The sequence below is a fragment of the Festucalex cinctus genome, chromosome 8 (assembly GCF_051991245.1).
Source record: "Festucalex cinctus isolate MCC-2025b chromosome 8, RoL_Fcin_1.0, whole genome shotgun sequence".
Lineage (NCBI taxonomy): Eukaryota > Metazoa > Chordata > Actinopteri > Syngnathiformes > Syngnathidae > Festucalex > Festucalex cinctus.
The window spans coordinates 22,466,076-22,488,925 of NC_135418.1; the positions used below are offsets into that span (position 1 = coordinate 22,466,076).

The following is a 22,850-nucleotide window of genomic DNA, read 5'->3' on the forward strand; positions in this document are numbered from 1 at the left end:
AAGTCTGCAAGCCAAGGTCACCGGGTCACATTCCTCCAGCTCTTTGGCATTCTGCCCTCGGGTTCAAGTACTGTGGAAGTGTGTGTGTGCGTGTACTCGTGTAAGGGTGTGTTCTGCACTGCCTACAGTTAGATAGCGCGCGCACACATGAAATATAGAGCCAAAAAGGGACGCGTTATACAGGAGTGTGATTAACGTGGCTGTCCACACACGTACTTTCAGCAGTGCCGGGTGGCTCGGAGATGAACATTGCTGACACGTTTGTATGTTTGAGGCTTGACGGGGGGGTTCCTCCAGGATCATTTACGGATCGTCATATTCTCATATGACATACGTTTGCGATAACTATTGAATGCCAACGTGTTGGTATGCAAAGTTAAAATAATTCCAAAATATAATCCAGTTCTATGAATGTCTTTTGTGCGACGGCGTTTTAGGGCCGCGTATAAATGTTTTTTGTTTTTCAAGAGGTGGTTATATTCCGAGAAAAAACTTGCAAATTTGCCACTTTACAAAGTGACAAATTTGCGAGAAAAAACTCAGAAACTTACGACAAATACTCGTAGCGTTGCTGTAGTCTAATGCAAGGATTCTTTGGTGGTTAATTAATGAGACACTATTTATAAAATGAAAAGACACGATAGAGACGTATTCATTCTTTATTTAAACTTTATTCATCATACACGGCAGCTAGAGCGACAACACTTCCTGATCCCCTATCAGCTGACTAACACAAGCCAATCAGAAGCTAGCATACTTTCGGTAAATGCAAGTGAATGATGAAGAGAAGCAGAATTGACACATCAACTTAGCTTGTACAAAAAAATAAAATAAAATACCAAAATCTATGAATGTGTAAATAATAAATCTGGAAACATAAATGTACAAGTAAATACTGTATACATTTTAACAAATTAACTTCAATGTTTGATCCTCAGGGCGTGTACCTTCGCAAAATGAGCCGTCTTTGTCGCTGGCCGTATCCAATGCTTCAAAGAGCAAATGCTTATGGTTAATCTCTGCTAAAGCAATTACTCCTTATTTGAAAACCCCACGGAAAAGTATTGGCACAAGTTTGATCAATAACTGATGTTCACATTTTCGTGTCGAGTCTTATATTTGCCAAGATAATTCCGCCGCATTCCCTGTGAACTGTTCATTTAAATCCACTCGTACATAAATCACAATTGATTATTAAAATCCAGCATTGGTTGCCTAGCGTACCCTGGACTGATCCTAATCTGGGCGGTAACAATCAATTACTATTGATAAAATCATCATCTCACAATCTTCAACATCAAGTGCGCTATGTCATCCAAACGCTAGACGCAAATGATGCAAATTGGGGGAAATAACCCAAAACGGGGGCATGCTGCCATCGGCCATGAACTTCCTGGAGTTCTGTTCCCTGAAATTCCGAGGGTCTTGCCGGAAATCCAGCTCCAGGCTATTGCTGCCCCCCCACCCCCTCGGAAAGGGTCGCAGAGTGTGAATAAGTCCACAGAGCAAACATGGCCGTGGCTGACAGGCGGACTGACTCAGCGCCACATTCCAGTGGAGTCACCCATCCACTTTACCCTCGGCGCACGCACCCCTCTGCACGCACCAACACACGCACAGTATATGCATCACCTCTTAAATCTGCTTCTCTCCATCGCAGCGTGTGCTATACAGGTGCTCTGTGCTTATGCCATCTAATTAACCGCAACAACTGCTTCCCATAACGGCATTTGCCACTCTGTCTTACTCGTGATGTGTACCGTATTTTCCGCACTATAAGGCGCACCTTCAATGAATGGCATATTTTGACATACTTTTTCCATATATAAGGCGCTACAGTAGGGGCTGGGGTTACGTTATGCATCCATTAGATGGTGCTGCGCTAAACTGAATGTCAACAAAACAGTCCGATAGGTCAGTCAAACTTTATTAATAGATTACAAACCAGCTTTCTGACAACTCCATTCACTCCCAAAATGAATTAAACAGCTGTTTTATTATTTTCTCTGAGGTAAAGTATTAGTATTAGCTAGCGATCCAAGATGGTGGGAACTTCTGCGCATGCGCGTCACCGATCATGTAGGGTCATCGATAGCGTCATGCACTGGATTATAAGGCGCATGGTCAGCTTTTGAAAAAATTGAAAGCTGTTAGGTGCGCCTTATAGTCGTGAAAATACGGTAAATACCCTGTTTGCTTAGTGCAAATTACTCTTGTATCACTTTTTTTTTATTGCTCCAAACAAAATGCATGAGGTTTGAATTTATTTGATTCAACACACAGACACAAAGGGTTAACGGAAGTTTAAGAATGAGCAAGCAGGAGAGGCCGAACGTTCACCTCAGGAAAAGAGAGACCCTAAATGTAAAATGTATGACAGTCAGTACAGTATATCCCCATGCAGCTGCTATTCATTCATTCATTCATTCATTCATTCATTCATTCATTCACAGATCCCCAAACCGGCCAGTCAAGGAGTAAACATGTAAGCGCAGTTGACACCATGTTGAAGTTACACATGTTAACGTCATCATTATTAAAGTTGCTAACATCCCTATAGCTATAGGATGATGACATCACCATGACATCTCGACCGGTTTTAACCCTGGACCTCGTTTTCACGTGTGATTTTTATCCCACTAAAACATCAGAATTGAAGTCACGCAGGAAACGGATGTGGCTCCGACAAAAGAGGAAGTTGACATCGCTTTTCCCCCCGGAGCAAATTTGGTCTCCTTAACACAGGTCGCCTGAGGGTGAAGGCACGCCAAGCCCATGTCAAACAACCAGCCCGCAATCAATGCGGATTGTTGCGTCACCTGACTCGTCAGGTATCTCGGCCAAACTAATTACGCATGAACACTATGTACACAATAGGATGTATTAAATCAATTAACAAGAAATCACGCCTGACTACTAAAGTAGTATGGAGGAAGATGGGTTTTGTTTGGATTTTGCTCCAGGGCTCCCCCTACAGTGTTGATTTGGAATTAAGTTTAGGCTCACTGTCGATTAGAAGGTACAAATTCATGTGTTAGCAGGAAAAAGTCAAGTCATAAGAAACCAGAAGTTGTCATAAAAGCACACGTTAATATAAACATTATCTGATCGTTTTAGTGAAAAGTTTGTGTAAGCCTTGACTAATCAAATGATATTTACTCTAAGTCCTCTAAAGTTATCCAGTTATCCATCCTAGGTTGCAAAAAAAATCTGCAATACAGCGAGGCCACGAAAAGTGAACCGCATTATAGCAAGGGAACGCTGTAAAAAAAAAAAAACTTGTCTATACTAGGCTGCTCAATGCATACTGTACTGTATTTCAAAAAACTAATTCATAGATTCAGACCAAACCTAATGTTTTCAAGGACAAAATTATGCTTTCAAAATGAATTTTTCAAATCAAAGTTTTTCGACTGTAACACAATTAACTCTTTGACCGCCAAAAACGTTTAATAGCGTATTCTAAAATCCTAATGAATGCCGCCATAAACGTTAATTAACGTTTATTTTATTATTTATTTATTTTATTTTTTTTCTCAATGGGCAGTGCAACGTCTTGTGCAGCGCTCCCTTGTTATTGGGGTTGTGAAATCAAAAACGGCCAGCAGATGGTAGCATTGTATCTCTTCAATGGGTGTATCAAATTACAATGAAACATGACGGAATCCGATTAAATCTGATGCAATACAACGTTTTCAAGGATGACGTGAATGATCAAAGCCTTTGTCACATTAAATCTAATTCACAGTGTCACTAAACAAAAAAATATTAGTGTCAAAGTCACAAAAAAATTTGCTTTCTCTTTTTATTTTTTTGTATTTTCGCTTATGTCACTCAAATTACCTATTTTCAACTGGTGATTACTAAAGAACGGAATAAGGTAGAAACACTTTTTTTTTTTTTTTTTTCAAGAATGGAATTCAATCTTTCATATGGTATCCTATCCACCATGTTTATGTAGTCATACCGGACAATATTATGTTTGCTTTGAGAGATGAGTGAAAATGCTCGAAATCGAATTTAAATTTAAATGCAAGTATATGCAAAAATAAAAAAAACAAATTTTCGGTTCATGTAATGGCATAGTCAGGTCAAGACAATTTGATTTTTATAGGGTAAAGGACGCAAGAGGAAAATAATGATGATGTTATTTGTCCAAATTTTTGCCAATTTAGTGGTCTTTCTCTGTGGTCGACAAAACATTTGGAGGAAAAATGGTTTTGTAGTTTTTGCAGAATTCTGCTAACACCAATTCAAACATTTGGTGAGGCCGTAACTGCATAGAAAAGACACTTGTGTGCATGCGTCATGCAATGTCCCTCAGTGTTAAGCATGGCCACTCTGTTAGGCGTGTGTGATTAACCCTGCATGAGTCAGATGCAGGTGTTTTGCAATTGAAGCAACACCTCCCCCTTGCCCATTTTTTTTTTTTAAGGGTTATAGCAATGACACAGCCGACATCTTGACACGCAAGCCTGCTGTCAATCAAGCGACATGCAGGTTATCATTCAACACACCGAAGACAGTCAGAGGGTCTGCAGTGGGGGGGTGTCTGTGTTTACACGGTGATAGATTTGGACTTGTTGCCTTAGATACGAACGCTCGTCCTCGTGGGAGGAGAGTCGATAGCACATGTTGGTACAGTTTGCGCTTACGATGACTGGGGATAAGGGCCACTGATGAAGGTCATATCAAGAAACAGAGAGTTACATCGGTCTTCGGATAAGATTAAAAAAAACTGCAGGCGATTTAGAAAATTCTTCTCAAATGTGTCAATGTTTATGGAGTCAGGGGTCTTGAGTCCAAGCCAAAAGAACTTGACGTCCACCACCAACCTGTACTCAGGCTGTCATGCTGTTACCAATGTATAATCGTGGTGATGACTGGTATTGTCGCCTGCCTAGAGTAATGCAATGTGGATTTTCCTGTAAGATCACCAGAGTGACGCAAAACCTCCGTCTCTAGAGCACAAACTGAGTCATCTTTCTGAATAAAATACGAGACCCATGTTTGAGTTTATTACTTTCAGATGTGTGCGGTACTGGGAGGCAGTTATGCAAAAAAAAAACAAAAAAAACAAAAGCCAAGTCAACAGAAGCCCACTTCTCCACATTTGTAGGTTTTTATAGACAAGTGACGACGTTGTTCCATTTTGCAACACGGAGGCTCCTGCCAGATGACCAGGTTTCAACTGAGATTGATCCTTGTTCCAGTAGTAGTCTGCCCTTATTTCTTTGGCGACTTTTAGAAGAAGGCTGACTAAACCTGCTTAATTTGTGGCATGTCGTTTGACTTTGGTTTTTAGAGGATGGTGTAGGTAGGTTAGTGGAGTGATGCAGATAGCTTGGGACAAAATCTCCCTGCTTTATTTTATATAGCCACATGTACATTGTTCAGTCATTTGCTTTCTGTACGTAATCCCATCCCACCTCTATGGGTGGACAAAATCCAGATCTGGTGTCAGCACCTGGGGCGATGAGGCTGACTGGAAATTAACTTGACTTTTGGAGGGGAAACAGGAGTATCATGAGAAAACCCATGCAGGAATGGACAGAACATGCAAATTCCACACAGGAAGACATCAAAGTCCAGATAGAAGCTAAAAATGAAATATAAATACAATTTAAAAAAAACATAAACTGAAAACAAATATATCATATTTAATTAGTCAGATTTACTTGACTGGTAATTGACTGGTAACATTAGTAAGGATATGTTAGCTTGTTAGCTGCCATAGTCAATCAGGACTAGGGATGGCACGATAAGGGCAATATCGTGATATCGTGATATTAAAACTGCCACAATATCGTCATCGTCATGTTCACAATATTTAAAAGGAACACATCTGTTCAAAAAGTCAGGTTGATTTCCATTTGTGCAGATCTCGCACCCTCTAGTGGCTATTTTATTAGTGCAATTTAATTTTCATGAGGGATGTTTTGGCCTTCTATGTTTAAAATCTATGCTAATCGTCAGATGAAGGGGAACCTAATTTGCTTGTGAAGCGATCAATGTGTGCTTTTATTAGCAAGTAAGAGCCTCACTGTTATTAGAGCTTGTAGGTGGTTTATATGCATTGCTGTTATGTATAAAAACACAATATTGTACTTTTTTTTTTAGTATGGCATGTTTTGGCCCTTCTGTGTTCAGATGGAGAAACATGCTTGTGCTTTAGCAAGTAAGTGCCTCAATATATATATTTTATATTTAATATTTATATTTGTATATTTTTCATTACTGTAATGTACATAAACACAATATTGTTGTTGTTGTTTTTTTGTTTTTTGTTGTTGTTTGTTTTTTGTTTTTGTTTTTTAGTATGAGCACTTTTTTTTTTTCAATATGGTGATCTTTTGTAAATATCGCCAACGCCCCCACAATATCGTGATAATTATCGTATCGTGACCTTCGTATCGTGATGTTTGGATATCGTTACATCCGTAATCAGGACCACAACTACGAGCCATCAGATTCATCTATTCATTCAAATCGCTGGCAGTTGGGCAAAACCTTATGTCACAATTTAGTAAATTTCATATTTTTCAAAAATCTATACTTTGGTCCACGCATGTTATTTTTTACAAATTATTGAGCAAAGTGTTAGAGATGTCTTGAAAACTACATGTTTTCGGACACATGCAAACTCCACACAAAAAATCTAGATCACAAATTTGAACACCCAATCCCAGAACAATGATGTGCAATCTTACATTTGAGTGGCTCAAATCAACCAAACAACCAGTAAACTTCTTCAACGTCAAACGTTTCCAACATTCATGAACTTATTTATACAGAAAAAAAAAAAAAGCCTTGAAGGCAACACAGTGGCAGCTGGTTGGATAGAAAGAAAGCAGACGATGAGGACAATGCACTTTGATGACCTTAAATAATAGAAAAAATGTGACTGAAATCACCGCCTCTGACTCACTCACCGACTTATGATGAAACCGTGTACGTGAAAACGTGTATTTATGTTGGCTTTGGGAAGCGTGAAGAGGACAGGAGACGGGAGGACAGATTAGCCTGAGATGACTGTGCATGTGAGCTGCTAACCTGTGCTTAGGAGGAGGACAGACACCCCGAGGGCTGGACCGCAGCAGCTGGTATGTTTCTATAAACAGACGGGCCCTTCTCGTGTGATGTGCACAGCAAATGCTGATCTCTGTCAGTCCTCAGGAAGAAGCAATTATTGACTCACGCCTCCGATTTATAGCGCACATCAAATCATCCGATTACTGGCAGCCTTGAAGTGTGACTCATGTATTTGACGGAGGCACAGAAAAAAAAAGAAGGGGAAAAACATTTGAATGTACGGAAGCGTATTGCATTGCACACTTTAAAAAAAAAATAAAAAAATAAAAAATAAAAAATCTGTTTTCCTGACAAAATTTTTTGCGAGCTTTGTTGTTTTTTGAGTATTTTTTTTTCTGTTTTTCTGAATATTTTTTTTCTGTTTTACTGAATATTTTTTGTCATAACAAAAAATATTCCGAAAAAACGGAAAAAAAAAATCCTCCGAAAAACAGGGGGGAAAAAATTACTCAGAATAACGGGGGAAAAACATTATTCAAAAAAACAGAAAAAAAATAATTCCTAAAAAACAGAAAAATAATAATAATTCCAAAAAACAGAGCACCGACTTCTGTTTTTCGGAGTAATTTTTTCCCCCCTGTTTTTCGGAGGATTTTTTTTTTTGAATAATTTTTCCCCCCTCTTTTTTGGAGTATTTTTTTTTTCTATTTTTCGGATTTTTTTTGTTGTTGTTGTTGTTTTTTATGACAGAAAAAATATTCAGTAAAAATTTGGAATAAATTTTCCCCCTCTTTTTTGGAGTATTTTTTTTTTTCTATTTTTCGGATTTTTTTTGTTGTTGTTTTTTTTATGACAGAAAAAATATTCAGTAAAACAGAAAAAAAAAATATTCAGAAAAACAGGAAAAAAAATACTCAAAAAAACAAAGCTCCCCCCAAAAAATAGTCAGAACAATAGGAGAGTTTTTTTGTTCTTTGTTTTTCAAGTGAATGCATTACGCTTCCGTATGAATGAACACATTTGTAATGGACACGAGGACAAAACTATCATATCATCCAGAGAAACAACTTATCATCACATCCGTCTGACTTTGCCGCACTTCCCCTGTCCTATGGCTTGTTGTGCATCTTACATAACCGACCCGGTAAAATTCCACAGCGCTGGCTCGCATCTCTCTCCTCCATCGTCCAAGTGTTACTCGCGGCAGCGACAACAGTTTCTCACTGTTTAAATCCAGCCGCCCACTCAGGGGATGTTTTTACAGCTGCTTACAACCGAGGCCGCCTCACTTCAAATGAGACTTCGCCTTGAAGCAAGTCACTCATCTGGATACACAACATGTCATTGTTTTTGGGGGGGTTCCTGTCTACTGCTCTGGAGCGTCTCCAGAACGCCTCTCGCGGCCCATTGAGGAACATAAAACAGCACGTTTAAACGGTCCTGTACCAAACGTGCACATCATCTAACATGAGATCCGGTTTGTTGCATCACATCAACTTGTCCATGACAAATTTTATTATTAATGGTGCACAGCCTATTTAGTTTCATTTTACCATACACAGGAAATGTCTCATACGGGTGGCTCCAGCAGGTAATAATCAAAAATAAATAAATAACACAGCAGGAAAGGAGACTAACTGTGAGATCACGTATTAGTTGCCTGATGAGTCACAGAGACAAGAAAATGACAGATGAGAACTATCAGTTTGCTTTGGGACGTAACCCAAAACCAGCGCATACATACACACCAGGAAATACACACACACACAGAGACACTTTCAGACTTGAACAGAACAGATAATATAACGGGGGTCCAGCTCTGCTCCAGCACTTATAATCACTTGAAATTCAAGTGCAGCGAGTGTATCATCAATAAAGGGGATCTGTTAGCCCCATCCTGGATGATGCGATGCATATGTTCTGTCTGGAAAGGGTAAAAAAAAAAAAAAAAAAAAAAAGTGATTGAAGTAAGTAGTATCACAGCTGTGTATTTTGTTTCTGTGTGAACGCTCCATCTCGCTATATTTTTCCACGTTGCTATCTCAACAATCTTATCTCGACTGGGTGCACGTTGCAAGGTGACTGAGGACATCGCATCTTAGTTTTTGCTGTTGCAAAGGCACAGTTTTTTTTTTTGCTCCATGTACTGTACCAATGTGTGCAGGTCAAACAAGTGTTGTGCAACAGGAAGAGAACAAGTCCAAGGATGGACAAATTAATCATTGCAATGCTGTAAGGATTCAAGGTTGATGCTCATTCTTTTAGTTGTGCTGGCTATCCGATTAGCATGCAAACCATCTGTTTTGTTTTGCTTTATTTTATTTTATTTTATTTTATTTTATTTTATTTTATTTTATTTTATTTTATTTTATTTTATTTTATTTTATTTTATTTTATTTTATTTTATTTCAATTGCACTCATGAATTAGGTGACATCCAGTTTACTGCTATTTAACTTTTTGAGATTGGATATATTATTTTTTTAGTTGACTTGACTTACTTTAGACGAGTGGTATCAAATTTTATTAATTGAATTTATTTTTAATAATTACGTGTGTAACAGTGGCCATTGTATACAATCAATCCTGAGCTTTTATTGTATTTTTATTTTACATTTAAATGTATTTGTTGTTAATTTTATTTATTAGCTTTTTTTTTTTTTATTTGATAAATATTTTTATTAGCTGAATATATATTTTTCGTTGCATTCATGTTCAACAGAAGCCAGTGTACACTCACATCAAGATTATTCCATAAATCTTTTTTTTTTCTTTTTCTTTTTTTTTCTTTTTTTTTTTTTAGAGTGCAGTGAAAAAGTATTTGCCCTCTCCTCAAATTTTTACTTTTCGGAAGTTTCCCCACTTTAATGTTTAATTAAGAAAATCAAACAAATATAAAGACCAGAAAAAGATAACAAAAGTAAACTAAGTGTGTTTTCTTAAATGGTGATTTGATTTGGGGAAAAAATACTCAAAGTTAGGTGAAAAAAGTCAAGTCAAGTCATTTTGCTTTACATTATAACCCTAATACAAACACGTACTTTTCTTGATGTTCTTTTCCTGTTAATTTACCAATAAATGCCCACGATAAAAAATAATAAAATAAATAAATATAATAAGTAGAGGAAATACAGTAGATCAAACAAAAATAAGTCACCAAAAATTTAGTGAAAATGAACAAATATACTTTGTAAAAAATGTACCTGTGTAATGCGACTACATCCACCATGCTGCACTAATAGCTGCAGCAGATTGTTGCATATAATAATAAAGGTCCTCCCCAAAGACACGAGTGCCCTTGTGAGCTGTGAGCACAAGGTAAAACACTTCTGTCATTTCCTTATCCTCCAAAAATTTTCAAATACCCCATAAAAATTCCCACTCCACAAAGCCCATCGAGCACTGCTATGTGAGCAGATGACAACAATCAGTTCCAACGTTACTTGTCCCCAATTTGAACTGAGAATGGCTTTCAAGAGCGACAAAGCGCTTTCCCTAACCTATAAGTTGGTTATTCGTCAATCCGGAGTTCAGCTCTGGAACATACTTATACTGCTTTAGTGTGCTTCACGGTCACTTTTAGATTGTAGATGTTTGTGGGTTTTGCACAAAGCAATGCTTCATTTGTAAATAGTGCTAACTTGGAGTAGCTGTAGTGGAAAAAAGGTTTGCAAGGGCCTAAATATGCAGGGGTGTCAAGAAATACAAAATATAATGACATCCAACACGAGTGTTGTTTCACGCCCTACCTTTACAAAGGTAATAATGCTCAGAGTTAGTCATTATAAACAATGTGTTCATTGCGGTTGTGCTTTGCAACGGGGTCCATCTGAATTACATCAGGAAGAGTTCTTAAAATGTTTCCCCTCTCTTGGAATTGAATTGGAATATTTGTTTCCGATCTCACTGTATCGTGCATAATGTCGTGGCTGTTCCGCGTATATCATGTTTGCATCTCTGCACATGTGGATGCGTGCACAGAGTTGCAACACACTCCCGTAGCACACATGCACACACGCAGGCTAAAAGACACGAAGAAGAACGAGTTTTACAGCTGGGAGGGGGAGGAGGAGTAGAGGTGGTTTAGTTAACCCCTTGCAGGTGCAAAACATGTATTGGGACTGTGTTCAAGATTGTTTTAAAAATCATCTGAAACCATGTGAACTGGTTTAAAGGGTCGCGCCTCGTTTCACAATGAAGTTGATGATGTGGAGCTGGTTGACATCCAAATTGTTGGAGTTTTAAAGCAATGCTTGCCAAAGGGAGTATTGTACAGCGGACCACCACATATTCGTGGTTTGGCATTTTCAAATTCACCTATTCCTGAATTTTCATCCATCCATTTTCTTGACCGCTTATTCCTCACAAGGGTCGCTGGAGCCTATCTCAGCTGGCTCTGGGCAGTAGGCGGGGGACACCCTGGACTGGTTGCCAGCCAATCGCAGGGCACACAGAGACGAACAACCAACCACACTCACTCGCACACCGAGGGACAATTCGGAGCGCCCAATTAACCTACCATGCATGTCTCTGGAATGTGGGAGGAGACCGGAGTACCCGGAGAAGACCCACGCGGGCACGGGGAGAACATGCAAACTCCACCCAGATAGGCCTGAGCCTGGACTCGAACCGGAGTCCTCAGAACTGTGAGGCGGACGTGCAAACCACTCATCCACCGTGCCGACCTTCCTGAATTTTTATTCATTTATTTATTTATTTATTTATTTATAATTGAATAAAACCCAAAGTTATTCCCAGAAAAACTTCCAGGTTCACATTTTTTTTCATGCTGATTTTTTTTTTTTTTTTTTTGTATTGTATAGTTTGTAAGTATTGTTTACACTTTCTTTTTTTTTTGGTTGTTTGTTTTGTTTTTTTGTTATTTTAGCATTTACCCTTGCGAGGAATAAACGGTCAAGAAAATGGATGGATGGATTTTAGCATTTAAAGGGAAGGCACGTAAGAAGGTCTCTCCCAGTTTGTCTTTGAATTTCATATATATAAACTACTGTAATAACTAACAGATCCCTGTGGAAGGTAGCGTTGCATCACTTCGGATTTGAGATCCGTACAACGTTTTGCGTTGACAATTGGGTGAATCTCATCTTGTCTCATCGATTATGACAGGGAGAAATATGAATTGGAAGTCAGACAAATTTAGGCACCTAACACGCAAACATAATATGCATGTATATAAGAGTTTATATAAGATAAGATGTAAGAGTCGTTAGTAGAGAGTATGTGATGCGATTGTGAGAAAAGATGCAGTTCATGGAGTGAACACAAGAGCAATGCAGTGAGTCAGTGTCACGGTACATTTCTTAGTTGTAGCTATATCTGTAAATAAATTATTATTTTGCCATCAAAAGCCCTTAGCACGCAGTCTTGCTTTAGTGGTTTATAATTTAAGGTGAAAGCAAAAAATATTGGTGTCATAGTCACGGTTCTGCTTTTCATAAAAAAAAAAAAATGAGACCAACTTTATAAAGTAAGTGAAGTGATGATAATCAATTATTTTCTGAGCCACCCTATACATATCATCCAAATCCGCCATAAGTCCCAGGAGAGAGAAAAAAAGAAAAAAAAATCCTGGCGCCGTGCCTATTTTGGTGAAACTAAGCAAACATGGTCTACAGCTGATTAGGAACGGAACACCTAGAAAAACATTTTTTTTTCTGATAAAAGAGAGCGTGTGCTCTTTCTTTTGATAGCTTTAAGTGTTTAATGCTCAAAAACGGCAGGAAAAACGAGAAACTTTTTTTTATTTTAATTATATCTGTTGGTCCCAACTCCCGCAAATATCTCCCACGGTCCAAGTGAATTCTTTTGCTCATGGGTCATAAGATCATGCAATGTTTTAAGTAGCATTCATAACACTCATAAGAGTATGAAAGCATTGTAAAATAAAAATATAACTACCAGTAACAAGTGGAGGTTTAGGGCTGCTTATTTGGTATGTGTCTGTTTGTCGAAAGTACAAAAAAAGAGAGAAGAGAGGGAAAAAGAGATTCCCACGTTATACAATAACAGGTGCTTGCCTTTTCCACGTTTTCTCCAGCATTTTCGGCATCGAGCCGAGCGCAGATTACTTAGCATTCTGTGGCCGGAACAGGCTAGCTGACAGCCCTAACTGTGCACAGAGGGGGCTGGCTAATAATTTGTCAGTGCCTGTGGGGGTATGAGGCCAGCGTGTCAACAACAGGCCCAGTGTTTCTCAAGCCAGCGATGGAGATTAGAGAACGAGTCTGATCTGGCCACTAGGCGGGCAGCGGGTGGGGTTGGGGGGGTAATGGGAGGGAAGAGGAAACCGGAGAGAGAAACCGGTGGAGAAAGAGATGGTTGGTATTCTTGGTTGTTCCTCATGGACGGACGTAGATGTGTGCTACCTTTTTGCAAAAGAACATCATCTCAATCTAAGATGTGTTGTGCAATCATTTTGGTTAACGCATGGAAGTGTATACACTATACAATCACAGACTAGCAGGACAAAACGTGTGGGGTTTTTTTGTTTGTTTTTTTGTTTGTTTTTTTCCAGATTCAAGGTGATTAACTCTTATCAGATCCCCACACTGTGTACCTGCATGGCCACACAAACTCAGCTGCACAACTTTTAGCCTTTCTTGCAGCAGAGAGCTTGCAGATATACAGCATGTATTCAAATAAATATTCACGAGATATGTGTTTTTGGTTGTTGTTGTTGTTGTTTTTTTTAAGCCAACAACCTCACCAGCAAAGCGGGTGGTGAGTGATCTCTGCAGGTGAAGCAGATACAAGACACACATCTGACACCTAGTGGCTAAACTACTTACAGCAAGAGTCTACGGTGCAGGAATGGGGTGCTCATTAATCTTTACTATTTTAGTTTTTATAAAGTGCCATCATAAACTGATGAAAATGTGTTATATATCACGAGAAGGTCATTTATTTATTTTTTTAATTGTTCCTGTGAGTATTTATTTATTTGTGTTAATTCATCTTCTAATTCTAATTGAATTACTGCTCTGTGTTAAATACAAAATACATACAGAGTCCTCCATTTACGATGGTTCCTTTAACAGCATCGTAATCCAAAATTGTACCTTGAGTACGTCGGATTATGTCGTAGTCTATCACTAATCTAGTGTTAAATATATTAAATTTGAATGACAAACACACCTGGGTCATAAATATGAAATGATCTCATGAAATACAGTAAGTACAGTGATAATTTTATGATGTCACTTCCCAAACTAATTCATTTTGCACCATTCACAATCTTGAAAGTGTATTTTGTTGTAAAGCAAGGAGAACTTTCGCTATTTTAAAAACAAAGGGGGAAAACAATCGTCAAGAGTTGCGGGTAATAAAATTTCATTTCCGTTTATTCTGCATAAATTTACGTAACATTTTTAGCAGGGGTAGACCGATTGGCGGTGCTGATATTCTGCACTTTGACAAATATCGGACAATAAAAGATCAATTTAAAACAGGGTTAACTTCAGGGAATTATTTATTTCATTATTTGTTTACTTCAATTTTCACTTAACTTTATAAGAGATGCTGCTAAATTGGGTACTGGTAAGTCTTTGCACTCTTTGTTTGAAATGAAAGCAAAAATTACGTCAAAGTGACCATTTCAGGCAGTTATGTTGACATTTTGTAAAACTTTTTACTCTTATTTTTTTTTACTTTTGAAATAAAAAAGGAGCTGTTAATACGAGATGGAAGTTTTTTTTTGTTTTTTTTGGGGTTTTTTTAATACCAATATTCTCTTTTACAGAAAATTAATATGAGTTCCCAATATCAGCCTCCTTGATTACTAATAATCAGTATTGGCCCTGGAAAAGAAAAAAAAAAAACACTTATCCAGTTTACTGGCTCTCCAACATCAATTTTAGTTATGCTTGTTATGTAATGAGATCTAATGCGAGAGCAATACACGTTTTTACAGTATTATATAGTTTTTCCTGTGCGTGTTGTTTTTTTTTACATTCATGAAGCAATTTGTTGGTGCACTGTAGGCCTATGTATGTTTTTTAAAAATGGAAAACAAGGAAGCCTGACCTCAAAGAGGAATTAATTTATCACTAAATTAACTCACTGCAAAAATAAATAAAAGCTACATTGCAAAAACAAAGAGATTAGATAACTCGAGAGAAACACCAACCAGATACTAATCAGAATTTACCACCAGCTGCGCACAAGCACAGTGGATAAATACTATGATAATAAAACCCAATTGGAAAAAAAAAAAGTAGATGAGCATTTAAAAAAAAAAAATTAAATCTGCAAATAAAATACAGACAAGAGCCATGTCTGGTTCATGGCTTACAATACGGTCGGGAAAGAAAAGGACAGACAAGGTGCACCAAAGAAAAACATTCAATTTCATCACCGGGCTTACGTCAAGATACCAAAATGAGATAGCTAGGAGAATACCTCCTTTTATATCTCTGAACAAGCCCTTCCCGGAGCTGATACAGCTTCAAAGCAGCCGAAAAGGTACATGATTAAAAAAGATGATGCTTGTCTGCAAACACTGCAATCGCACGTCACAAGTGCGCAGGTGAGAACACGCAGCAATTTCTCTGAGAAAATGAAATTAACAAAGTAGCGTTAACCCAACGGCTATGGCAAATACTTGAAAGGTCATGAAAGATACACTGAACATATGGTTATTACAAGAATATCCTATGTCTTGTGTATATCTATGTAAATATATTGGGAGGAAATGTGTCAATTTGCTTGTGTGGGTGAACATTATATGCAAACATTCATGCAAACCTGGACAATAGGTGGCAGACAAAAGAAGCTAAACTTAAGAAGAAATTCCAAATAAATTTGCTTTATTTAACTATTGGCCTGATTATTAATTATTTAATTTTTTAAACAGGAATCTCATTTTCATATTTAGCTATGATTTATAGTCAGTGCAATTTCAAAATAAAACCACTTGCTCCCCTCCAGACAGAGGAGAGAATCAAACAAACCACAAACAAATGTTAGGAAAATGTGGTGGCAAGTTGAGCTCCACCCGTATAAAAAACAAGCAACAGCCATTTTATTATGTCACCTGACTCACCTATTCACCTATTCACACAATTATTAGTGATGCTGGCATATGTAATGACATATTTTGACAAGAAATGGGCATAGTCAATTGATTGCGCAATCGTTGTGAATTTAGGGGATTGTGTGGAAATCAAAATGTAACAGCCTACATGGTGGTACCGTAGTTTTTTTTTTTTTTTTTTTTTTTTTTCTTAGAGGATAATATATGCCGGAAAGTATTGTTATATTGTCAGTCTACATGTTTTCTGGAACCACAACCACAACATTGATACTATTTGTTAGTCCATCTAAGACAATTTCCTTTCTGTGTTAGCATTAAGCTAGCTAGCTTTCATAAGGCAGTTATGTGACCATTTGAAACACACAACATATTCTCCTTGCTTTCTGTTTAGTTTGACAGTAGACTTCAACTATGAGTAGCAATAAACTGCTTGAAAAAAAAGTGTTTGACTTCTTTTTTGAAAGTTCACAGCCACCATCTAGCCCTCGTTTCTCAAACTTTTGCGGGGCGGCTCAATCACATGTCAAAAAACTCTCTGTTCCTAATACTTTCTGTTGAACAGGGACGGGAGGGGGCAATACTACGCTCATCTTACAGGTGAGTTTGCATGCCAAAGTCTTTCATGGCACACCTGTAAGTGCTTAGCTCATCCCTCCAGCCTCATTCGACACTGCTTATAAGAAACATGGCCGTATGTTTGAATGTGTTGGTTCTGTGCTGGATGCTGAGGCTGACATGTTGCCTGACTTCACCGGCATGGTTTCAGAACATTTCCACCAGCCTCTTCAATTTATCTGGAGACATTATGCTGGGTGGCCTCTTTGCCATCAACCAGTTGACCAGCAACCTCAGCCAGAGGACCGAACCGAATGACATCAACTGTGAAAGGTATACTGGGGTACGGCTACCATAATATGCTGCCATTTCCTATGCTTACTACTTGAGGTTTTTTTTTTTATTATTATTATAATTTTCAAGTCATTTTGGCCGTATTGAATGAAGTGTGAATATTAATTTTTAAAATGAATTTTCATCTCTAACAGAATTTCCACATCCTATACCATTTATCTTGTTTGAGCCTATGCCAACTGACCTTTAGTTGCAGAGTGAACCTGAAATATACAAATATTAATCATATATGGCAAATCTGATCTGTTTACTGAATTTATTGATAGCACAGTGTGGACTTGTAAAAGAAAAGACTGAGGATGTCAGTTACAAAAAAGTAGCGACATCTGGTGGACAAATGGGAAAAATTAACGACCGTCATTATTTTATGTTAATTGTGGCATCAAAATGTCATTTTCCTTAGTTTTGAAATTAGTATGATGTATATTTCAGGTTGAAGTGGATCTAAAAGATTGACTAGTGCAAAATGACAATTTTATTTCATTTGTTTTGCGATTGCAGCAATTTTTTGTGTTGAGTGTGGATATTTAAAGGGATACTTGACTAATTGAGCCATTTTCAGCAGTAAAAAGTTAATATTATGTCTATAATTAATGTGGTAACTTAATTAATTTTCATGTACAATTAATACCTTTAAAAAGTAATTTTTCGACTTGCTGTCGACGGATGATGACGTCACCTGTGCTGAGGAAGTAGGTAACGGCCAATCATGGCTCACCTGTTTTCTGGCCATTTTCTGGTATTCATTGTACATGAAAAATAATAAGTTATCAAATTCATTCTGGACAAAATTGTAACTTTTCACTGCTGAAAATTGTTAATTGAGTCAAGTTTCCCTTTAAATAACCTCTGACAACATTCGCCAATTTCTTCCCAGTTTGAATGAGCTCGAACTGGGACTCGCAGTGGTGATGAAATACGCGGTGGATGACGTCAACGCCAACCAAGCGCTGCTCCCTGGCATCAAGCTGGGTTATACAATCCATGACACGTGCAAACAAACCGCCGTTGTCGTAAGGCCCACGATCTCTTACCTGACTGCAAAAAACAGCGGAGAGCTATCTGTGGAGTGCAACTACACCGACTACGAGACCAGCGTGGTTGCCGTGATTGGGCCCTTCAACTCGGAAATGGTGTCGGTCATTGGGAAAGTTCTGGGATTCTTTCTGATGCCACAGGTTTGGTTCCTAAAAGACCTTCTCCTTCAACTTTTATTTTTAAATCACTTATGATCAGTGCATTGGATGTAAATGACTTAGTCATATGATTGTCCCCACTCCAGATCAGCTTTGGCGCCACCAGCGACAAATTCAGCAACAAGCTTGTTTACCCGTCGTTCTTCCGCACGGTGCCAAGTGACACATGGCAGGTTAACGCCATAGCGCTTCTGCTGAGGGAGTTGGCGTGGAACTGGGTGGCGGTGGTGGGCAGCGATGAGGAGTACGGCCAACAAGGCGCCCAAGAGTTCACCAAAAAAGCCGAGACCATGTCGACATGCGTGGCCTACCAGGGCATGATTCCGGTCTACACTGACCCCGTAGAAGCGGTCAAAAATATTGTCGACAACATCCAGGCCACCAAAGTCAAAGTGGTGCTGGTCTTTTCTCTTCCAGACCCAGCTGAGGTCTTTTTTAAAGAGGCAAGTGAAGAATTTTGATCATGCAAATCATAATGATAAATTACAAATCCTTTTCCAAAATCTGCTTTCTTCTTTATGCATGTGTCAAGATGACAAAACAGCCAATGGATGCTAGTGTACATACTCCATATGTTACTTTCAATTATTGCCCCCTCCATATGATTATTTTCAAACGCATGTGGATGTATCATCAACTCCTTACAAAAAAATTAAAGGGATACTTTACTTATTTAGCAATTTTTGGCAGTCAAACATTAATATTTTGCCTATACTTTGATATTTTCATTATTTTTTCATGTACAATTAGTACCTTTAAAAACACATTTTGCAACTTGCTGTCGACTGAAAATGACATCACAAGAGCTCAGGTAACCAATCACAGCTCAGCTTGTGAATGCCACATGACCAAACCTAGAAAACAAGTGAGCTGTGATTGGTTACCTGAGCCCCTGTGATGTTATTTTCAGTCGCCAGCAAGTGGCAAAATGTGTTTTTAAAGGTACTAATTGTACATAAAAAATAATGAAAGTCTCAAATTAATTATAGACAAAATTTTAACTTTTTATTGCTATAACGGGCTAAATAAGTGAAGTATCCCTTTAAGTATTTTTTTTCACACCTGATGAGTAATTAAAAATGTTGAGGGATGTTGACATCTTGGTTCTATATGTCAAAATTCTATGAATATAAAGGCAATTAAATTATTCAATACAAATTCATTGATTAGTTGGGAGCTTAAAGAGGAAGTCAAAGTAAACATTTCTTGACCATAATATGTTATATGTGACCATACTAGTCTAAACATGACATTCTGATTAATATTACATTTGTGGAATATGTGTTATGCAGCAAAATCCAGCTGTGTTTTAGCCATCTCAGCGGGCGGCCATTTTGCCACTTTCTGTCGACTGAAGACGACATCACAGTTGCTCAGGGCCCAGGCAACGGCCAATCACAGCTCACCTGTTTTCTGAAGCTGAGCTGTGATTGGTTGTTACTTGAAACCTGAGCAACTGTGATGTCAAAAAAATTGTAGGATTTTTTTAATTTATTTTATTTATTTATTTATTTTGGGGGGGGGGGGTAACTTCCACTTTAATTTTGTCAAAACCATCCATAGTACTAATTGATTCATGAATGAGTTTCATTTCATAGCCATCATTCACAGGTTATCAAGAGGAAAATAAAGGGGGTGTGGATCGCCAGCGCAAGTTGGGTCGTTCACAATCGCCTGACATCCATCCCCGATATGCAAACCATCGGCACGGTCATCGGATTCACCTACAAAACGCAGACCTTGGATCTTCTGCCCGCCTACACGGAAGCGCTCTTTACAAAAATGAGCGAGGAGAAGACGTCCTATGACGCACCAAAGCTCAACGATCCCTGTCCAAAATGTTGGAACTTATCCCCTGCAAACATGAGCTTAGTCATGAATGCTGCGGTGAAGAGAGCGTCTTTTAGTGTGTATGCCGCCATCTACAGTGTTGCACAGTCATTGCACAACATGTTGGGATGCAACTCGACCACCTGTAAATGGGATGCTGAGACCAAAATTCTTCCTTGGAAGGTGAATCTTATTTGACCCTGGGCCATTCTGCTTCTGTTCCTCACAAATGGATGTCTTCGCTTGTGTTTTTTTTCTCTTTTGCAGTTGTTACGAGTGTTACAGAACACATCTTTTGATATTAATGGCAAACATTTAGTGTATGACAGTAGCGGAAACCCCAACATTGGTTACGGTGTGATCGAGTGGATTTGGACCGACTCACATTTGGAATTTGTAGTCGTTGGAAACTTTGATGAAGAGCTGTCCATCAACAAGTCTCTTCTCAAATGGCACACTGAAAATTCAGAGGTAACTCAAAAGAAACACTTGAAGGGGACATTTTATGCAATTTTTTCTATTTCAATTTCAATCATTTGTATTTTCATTGGTGGAGGCAATACTTAAACAACAAGCCACCAATATTAGTGGACGGATGTACAGTATATGTGACTCAAGCAATGGACACAATGCAAAACGCACATGTGTACAATTGCGCCAAACATTCAAATCTGGCCATTGCTTGAAAAATAGTGGATTTCTACCCAGCCTAGTTGTCAGGTCATGGCCGGACAAACTTGGTGTGGAGGCGGTATTACGTAAATGTCACATTATGGCACAATCTGGCACAAGTCAGAACAGAAGGACTTGCTAAAAACACATTTTTGGAAACAGACAGATGACTACAGATTTACTTAATTGTTTCATTTTACATTCCAGAGACCCAAGTATCATAAAATGTCCCATTTAAGATCTGAATAAATTAGGTCCTGAGTCTTAAAAAATAAATAAACAAATAAATAAATAAATAAAATGCACATTTACTTTTGCAGGTCCCTAAGTCCACCTGTTCAGCGGAATGTGGGAAAGGCCAGGTGCGCAGAGTCAAAGGCTTTCATTCGTGCTGTTTTGATTGCATTGACTGTCTGCCAGGCACTTATCAGGCCAATAAAGGTAACGGTGGTGTCTCGTACTTATACTTCTTTGAAAGAAATAAGCTAAAAAAAAAAAAAAAAAAGAAAACTCCTATCTTTTTTTTTTTTTTTTAATGACAATAACGTGATAAATGATTCCCACTTCATGATTCTAAGATGGAGCAAAACCAGCTTCACCTCATGTTTTAAAATAGGTTAGATGTTGTGATATAAATTACCAAAATTAATTTGATAATAATTTTCTGTATTTTATTTAAACAAATATGACAAAAAAATCAAATGATCCTCATCGTGTATAGGCTTGCTATTGTTGACATGACAAGGAATTTGTTTCCATCAATATCTGAGGCTTTCCTTGTTGTGCATTTCAATACTAGAGGATATCCAGTGCACCCCATGCCCTAGGGGCCAGTGGTCACAGACTCTGAGCACTAACTGCACCAAACCTACCTTTGACGTTTTGTCCTGGGACAAACCTGCCGCACTTCATTTGGCACTGGGCGGGGCACTGCTGCTGCTGTGTCAGGTCGGTGTGGCTGGCGTGCTCCTGCGGCACTGGCGGACCCCCATGGTGGCGGCCTCCGGCGGGCCCTTGACATTTGTGGTGCTTTTCAGCCTGATGGGAGCCTGCCTCAGCCTGGCGCTCTTCCTGGGGCAGCCGGGGGACGCAGTGTGTCGCCTTCAGCTGCCCCTCATCTCCATTTTACAAACGATTGCTCTCTCTGTTCTCACAGCCATTTCCCTGCAGGTGAGAAATGATCATAGGTTACATTTTACAGTGGAACATCTTAAAAGCACATTAACTGTGGTGGAACTGGGAGAAAAAAATATATTTTTGCTTGTCTTCCAATGCAGATATTCATAATAACAGAGTTCCACGACAAGGCCGCCTCTCACCTACAGACACTTCGAGGTCCCGCTTGCTGGCTGTTTTTGATCTTCTGCTGTGCCGTGCAGGCCGGTTTCTGCGGCTGGTTTATCAAAGAAGGGCCGTCGTTGTCGGAGCACGTGGCCCACATGGAAATAAATTTCCTCAAGGCCTTCTTGTCATGTCCGGTGACTCCGATAGTCGGACTGGCCTTGATGCAAGGCCTCAATGTCTTAATGGCCCTTATGTCATTCATGTGCACCTTCATGGCAACAAAACCTCCGCATCAGTACTACCTTGCCCGGGACATCACCTTTTCCACATTAATCTACTGCATGATTTGGGTTACCTTTATTCCCATCTACATGGGTCTGAATGAAAAGAAAAGGTATTCTATTCTGATTTCCTTCAATATGGTTAGTAACTTCGGACTAATGGCAGCTTACTACTTCCCAAAATGTCACCTACTGTTGAGGAAACCTGAGCTCAACACCTTGGAGTACTTTTGCACCTTTTTAGAAGGCACAATGCCAGCTAATGAGGACCCACAGCCTCAACAAGCCCATTAACAACGCTGTACCGTATTCCACATGTATAATAAAATTATTAGTTGTATATGATAAACTGTATAAGCCAAACTATTACTAATATTAATGTTTCTATAACATGTTGACTGTTCTTGGACATATAGTCCTGTTGTTTTGACACATTTTTGAACTTAACGAAACGTGTACTGTGTACGGACTAGACTGTTTTATAAATTTATCATGTTATCTTCAACCTTCATGCACTTCACGAATAATATCCATTACATGTATGGCACGAATAAAACCTCGTTTCGTGTGGTTGAGAATGTTATTATTTTATTTC

The 22,850-nt window shown here is 38.6% G+C and overlaps 1 protein-coding gene across 1 annotated transcript; it reads left to right on the forward strand.

The window, feature by feature from the left end:
• Positions 1-16,751: 16,751 nt before the first annotated feature.
• On the forward strand, positions 16,752-22,791 carry tas1r3 (taste receptor, type 1, member 3). Its single transcript, XM_077530190.1, has 8 exons — positions 16,752-16,971; positions 17,870-18,170; positions 18,275-18,631; positions 19,800-20,201; positions 20,286-20,489; positions 21,011-21,131; positions 21,490-21,860; positions 21,968-22,791. Exons 1-8 carry the CDS (start codon positions 16,769-16,771, stop codon positions 22,547-22,549), a joined length of 2,541 nt encoding a protein of 846 aa, XP_077386316.1. The 5' UTR covers positions 16,752-16,768; the 3' UTR covers positions 22,550-22,791.
• Positions 22,792-22,850: the final 59 nt, after the last annotated feature.

Bases quoted from the DNA above. Each gene is read 5' to 3' on its own strand.
- tas1r3 (XM_077530190.1), top strand. From the start codon at position 16,769: ATGGCCGTATGTTTGAATGTGTTGGTTCTGTGCTGGATGCTGAGGCTG. The intron at 18,632-19,799 runs GCAAGTGAAGAA...CATCATTCACAG, and splicing joins CTGAGGTCTTTTTTAAAGAG to GTTATCAAGAGGAAAATAAA. The intron at 20,202-20,285 runs GTGAATCTTATT...TCTCTTTTGCAG, and splicing joins CCAAAATTCTTCCTTGGAAG to TTGTTACGAGTGTTACAGAA.